At 39.2% G+C, this 6,000-nt stretch overlaps 1 protein-coding gene across 1 annotated transcript; it reads left to right on the top strand.

Moving 5' to 3' along the window:
* The first annotated feature begins 691 nt into the window (after window positions 1-691).
* Window positions 692-2,773, top strand: LOC124285841 (N-glycosidase Npun_R5314-like). Its single transcript, XM_046722114.1, has 3 exons — window positions 692-1,052; window positions 1,801-1,952; window positions 2,444-2,773. Exons 1-3 carry the CDS (start codon window positions 743-745, stop codon window positions 2,654-2,656), a joined length of 675 nt encoding a protein of 224 aa, XP_046578070.1. The 5' UTR covers window positions 692-742; the 3' UTR covers window positions 2,657-2,773.
* Window positions 2,774-6,000: the final 3,227 nt, after the last annotated feature.

Genomic DNA, 6,000 nt, shown 5'->3' with positions numbered 1-6,000 from the left:
TGCCGGACAAGACATTGCTCCCAGAACAAAATGGGTGACCCCCTAAAATCATCATCACCCCCACACCCCTCAGCCATAAAATTATAAACGGTCCCACATGTAGGATTTGTGTCGCTTCAGCTTTGAGCCGTACCCAATACAGTTTGAACTATGCAAACCAATTTAAAGTAGCGGATCATTTAAAATGCAACAAATTAGGTCACAAACAGCTGAATACGGAAATGTTTTCTACAGTTACATAGCTTATTACGATAAAAATCAGAATTATTTTCAGAACACAATGGGGTGTTTTGAACTATTTCCATTAACGTGGCCGATTATATGATATTTATTACGTGATGTAAATTACATGATGCTTGCATTATAAAACAACACAGTTAATGAAAATGAAACGTCGTACACCATGAGAGGTTTGCTTGAGTGGGAATTGCCACACGATATATACGATTGAATAACTGACGAATACAAACATAATTAGAAACTCTTAAGGTGCTTCCAACGAAATACGCTGATAATTTTCGCGCTCCCCACTAGCATTAACTAAATCACGGCATAGATCGCCTACTAGAGTTAACCGGGAGCTCCACGAAATGTGGACTGTTTGTACACTATGCAAATCATACAAGCGAACCCTATAGCATAGCGTATGGAATTCTTTGTCGGTACCGAAAACATCACAAAATAGAGAGATTATTTATAAACACTTCCGGGATTGCAACGAAATCACGAACTAAAATGATTCATGTATAACACTGCGTTGCGAAATCTATTTCTTTGTACAAATGGGTATATAAAAAGTGACGTTTGCTTTCCATTCCGAACGTCGTTAGCGATGTCGACTGCAGACATGAACCCTACTAACGAAAAACAGTGTGCCAGCCCAAAGGCTGAGGAAAGCACTCGGGGAGCAACATCTCTCGAAGAAGCAAAACAAAAATACGAATTCTTCTGGAAAATTCATTCTCCCTTCAGTCAGTGGTACCCAGCAAGTTTCGAGGTGAATGGTCAGAAGTACAACTGTGCTGAGCAGTACATGATGTACCAGAAAGCAGGTAGGCGAAAAGGACTAATTAGTCATAGATAGACAGTAGATCTACCCCTCAATGCTAAATACATGTGGAAATAAATAATTGATTCTTGTTACCATGATAACTTAAAACATTTGTTTTCATGTCCCCATATCATCAAAAAGAAGTGTGCATTGCCCAATTTGGTGAGTGAGTTCAGTTTACGCCTCACTGAGCAATATTCCAGCTATACCCCATGGTACATAGCGGCGGTCTCCCAAGTTTGGTGAAGAAATATAGAACGTTTTTCAAGATCTGCTCCAGTACTGTCACCATTTCCAGCCTGTTGTAGCCATGGAAACTTGAAAAAATTATACAATTCAAAGTACACAAATTCCACTAGACCTATCCATGGACTCAGTTTGGTGTACAATTATTGTATGCTTTTCAAGATCTGCTCCTGAAACAACAGATAATAGTACACAGACTCCATTATAAAAACATATGGGATGGTGTGCTATATGCTGCATTAAACAACGATCAAACAAGGTGTTAGGGTGAATCCAACAGTCAGACTGAGACCTTTAGACTACTCATGATGTAGGGTTTTGTCATAACTGTTCGATCCCTTACAGTGTTTGGCATGGTAATATAAGTGGTTTGTCAAGTAGTACATTTTCACCTTTATTAATTAAGTCATCAGAATGAAAGGTCATGACAACTATTCAAATTGTACATGTTTTGTAATGATGGTTCGATTGTTGGTATCAATATCTGGACATTTTTGTTCAAGTGCTGTTTGCTGATGAGGAAAATGCTGCAAAAGTTCTCAAGACACAGGATCCTAAACAACAGAAGTCCCTTGGTCGGAAAGTGAAGAACTGGGATGATAAAACATGGAAGAATAACTGCCACAGAATCGTAGAGGAGGCGAATGAAGCCAAGGTGCCTAATTATACTTAATATTAGTGTTGTTCTTTATTTATTCTACTCAGTTATTCTGAGGAATGAGAGTTATCTCCCTTACACCACAAGATTCATGATATACATGTCTATTACCACAAGTCCCTACCCGACCATCTATCTAATGCTCTACGAAAACAAACATGCAGACAAGGTTGGGTATTAGTTACATGCCCCTGTGTTTGTCCTGACTTGGTTTGAAAAGCAAAGAAGGAAAGAGTGAGTTTAGTTTTACGCTGCAACTAAGATGATCAGGTGGTCAGGCTCACTGAGTTGATTGACACATGTCATTGTATCCCAATTGCTTAGATCAATGCTCATGCTGCTAATCATTTGATTGTCTGGTCGAAGCACAGTTATTTACAAACCGCCACAGCATGGCTCTAATATTACTGAGTGAGGTGTTAACAACAAACAATGATGAAAAGAGGCTTTAAAGTAATGCATATACAATTTCTTCCACTATGTTTCAGTTTGGTCAGAATGAGGGCCTGAAGAAACAGTTATTCGCGACATACCCCAAGACTCTGGTAGAGGCCAGTCCGGTGGATATTATATGGGGGATAGGGTACGCGGAGGACCACGTCAACGCCTGGGATGAGAGGAGTTGGAGGGGGACCAACTACCTGGGGTTTGCCTTGACAAGGGTTAGGGAGAAACTGATGAAGCAAGACGAACTCAAATGAACATTTACCATAATACCTCTGTAGTACCATCTCTCAGCCACATGCTTGCTGCATGACGGACAACCAGCCCTAGATCATGGTGACCATGGTGACAAGCGTGTTTCAAAGTGTTGCTAGGTTACCCACCCGGATGGGTGTCAATATCTACAACATTTAATTGTTAGATTTTGCATCCAAATTTTCAATTATGTAAGCTGGGAGATATTATTTGTTAAATGTTTTTAAACAGGTTGTTAAAGATGGACGTGACCTTCTGATGGATGTGAATCATGGGGTAGAGATGCAAGTGTTTTAATTGTTTCTGTTTTATAATTTACTGCCAAACTTTCGTCACAAGAGGCTTTTGTCTCAGGCCATGCTTCCATGCTGTGGAAAAAAAAATTGAAATACCGTCAAAAGAGATGTTGTTAAACAAGGACTTGTATAGACTTATTATTTTTTCAGAGTAGTTGATATTATTTCTGTAGTGTTGGTGTTATTTTCTGTTATTATACTTAATATTGCTGAGTGCCGCGTAAAACTACACTCACCAAACAATTATTATACTAATCATTTAAGCATTTATTTGAGTGATGATATGTCAGAGTTTCAAAATCAGTCTGCAGGCCCTCCTGTCTTTGTGAGGATTAAAGATTTTAAAAATTATTTTTTTTAGATGACCCCCCAATTCGAAATGCTTCCCAGTACAATACAGTCGGGGGTCATGAAAAAACAAATTTTTTAATCTTTAATAGCACTGTGCAATATTACTGGTAAACCGGTATATACCGGTACAGTATCTCGCGATACGATTATCGCGATGTGGTTCAGATTCTGCAATACTATATTGGGTCATCCAGAGTTAAGTCCCTTTGAATCATCTACCCTTGATTTCCATAGCAACAAAATGTGCTCTAAAAGTGCCAAATATACTTTTGTTTCTTTTCTGTTTCATGTAACATTTTACAAGTGGAAGTGTCTTTATGAGTGGCTTCAAAAGTGCCAAATATTCTACCAAATGCTTTAAATTTTGGGGTTTGAATGGTTTCATATGTGGCCTTTGGGAGGAATTAAGTGGCCTCAAAGGGACCAATCTTTTAAGAAAAGCAAGAGTTATGGATGTCAACTTCTTGTTGTGAATAACACAACGTTTCGGAGTGTATGCTTGCTCCTTCATCAGATCATGAATATTCCCAATAAAGAAGTTGACATCCATAAATCTTGCTTTTCTTATGCATTCCACTTCTAAATGCCCTTCAAAGATTTGACCAATCTTTTATTCGGACTTATAAGTAGAGATACTGGCTCTGAGTGACCATTTAAGCAGTGCACATTATTTTGTTATTTTTGTTTTGTTTCATAATGGGACATATGTTATCAATTATGATAAAGGCCAAAGTCTTATCAGTTTTCTAGTCAAGGATCTTAGTTATTGGAGGTCATGTGAGATTTTCAGCTCAAGTAGATCACCTAAATTATGTTTTGTTTCATTTTACAACAGTTCATGTTACAACACATGTTTATATTGGAGTTGAATCTGAATGAATCACTGACAAACAGTAACAATAATTACATACTGCATTGAAGTGCATTCTGTTGAAGCAAACAACACTGACCATGAAAATCATGTTATACTATTACCTTTATCATTATGTTCGCAAAACTTTGTTGCAATGCAGTTAATTCAATGAAATATTCCACATTAAGGCTGTATATCATTTATCTGTACACCACTGGCATACAGCCATACATAATGGGGACAGGGAGCCTGAACGTATGGTGTAACAGAAACTAAGAAGATGATGTCACACAGAGAGCTGTCATGATGTATGCACTTGGACAGAAACCTTCCAGTCAATATATCACAATGTGTATTGCAGTATCTCTTGAATTGTTGCAATATGAGATTCAGGGCAATATCCAGCCCTAATCTTTAATCCTCGCAATGACACAAGGGCCTGTGAATCTGTCAAGGCGTCAGTATAAAATTGATATACAATAGGGCATTTACCTGAGGTAAGCATTATTATTCAATAGCATCCTTTGACATAGCACACACATCACTCTTATCCCTTTCACACATTACCATATCAACAGAGCTACAATATAACAAAAAATGATATAAGCAGTCAAGGAGTTATCTCCCTTACATCCCTCAACCCATGATATGTCTTTTAACCCACTGGTTCATGTGACCAATATTCAACAATAACAAACCTGAAGACGAGGTCGGTTATCAGTTATATGTTTATGTGGCAATCCTTTAAAAGATGGTACTTGATGTTACCCTGTGTTATATTAAGGGAATGAAACCAGGGCTGGTCAAAGTCAGGTTACGGGACAAGTGTTAAACTGTTCTTGGGCTTGCACAATAAATATACAGAATCACATAACAGTGTCTATTATCTTTAATGAGTGAGTTGGTTAGTTTTACGCAGCATTTAGCAATAATCAAGCATCAATATCACGGTGGGGGCACCAGAAATGGGCTTCACACACATCGTACCCATGTGGGGAATCGAACCTGGACTTTCCGCGTGACGAGCGAACGTTTTAACCACTAGGCTACCCCACAGGCCTTTATCTTTAATGTAACACATGCTAAATATTCATTTTCCAGTAACATATGAACAGTTTAGTAAATGAGTATTTATTTTTTATTGACAGCAAAGGGGCGGTGGGATAGCCTAGTGGTTAAAGCGTTGGCTCGTCACGCCGAAACCTGGGTTCGAATCCCCTATGGGGCAATGTGTGAAGCCCATTTCTGGTCGTTCCCCGCCGTGATGTTGCTGGAATATTACTAAAAGCGGCGTAAAACCAAACTCAGTCAGTCAGTATTGACATCAAGTAACAACATACATAGATAAGCACGGGATTCCTATGTTTGTGGGGCAGGGTCAACTGCCCAGCGTGCTCATGCGTTAAGAGTGCTGTCGAACCCAGTATATAGGTTTCTTGCATACTTAGAGAGTCAACTCTACAGTGAGTGGGTTTAGTTTTACAAGGCACTCGGCAATATTACAGCTATATAGCTGCAACCTGTAAATAGTCGAGTCTGGACCAGATATTCAGTGATCAACAGCATGAGCATCGATCTACCTAACTGAGATACGATGACGTGTGTCAACCAAGTCAGCGAGCCTGACGACCCGATCCAGTTAGTCTCCTCTTACGACAAGCATGGGTTACTGAAGATCAATTCTAACCCGGATCTTCACTGGTCCAACTCTACAGTGAATTGAGGCACCTTAGACGACTGTGTCAACCCGTTGTCCTGGCAACATATGCTTCATGCTGTCAACCTTTTGATTGATTGCGGTTTCACTGTACACAAGCTGCGATCGTTAAGGCTGATATACTGACAG

This window comes from Haliotis rubra, unplaced genomic scaffold (assembly GCF_003918875.1).
Source record: "Haliotis rubra isolate DU_JTF1 unplaced genomic scaffold, ASM391887v1 Scf37, whole genome shotgun sequence".
NCBI classification, from domain to species: Eukaryota; Metazoa; Mollusca; class Gastropoda; order Lepetellida; family Haliotidae; genus Haliotis; species Haliotis rubra.
This window is presented reverse-complemented; position numbering and strand designations above follow the sequence as displayed.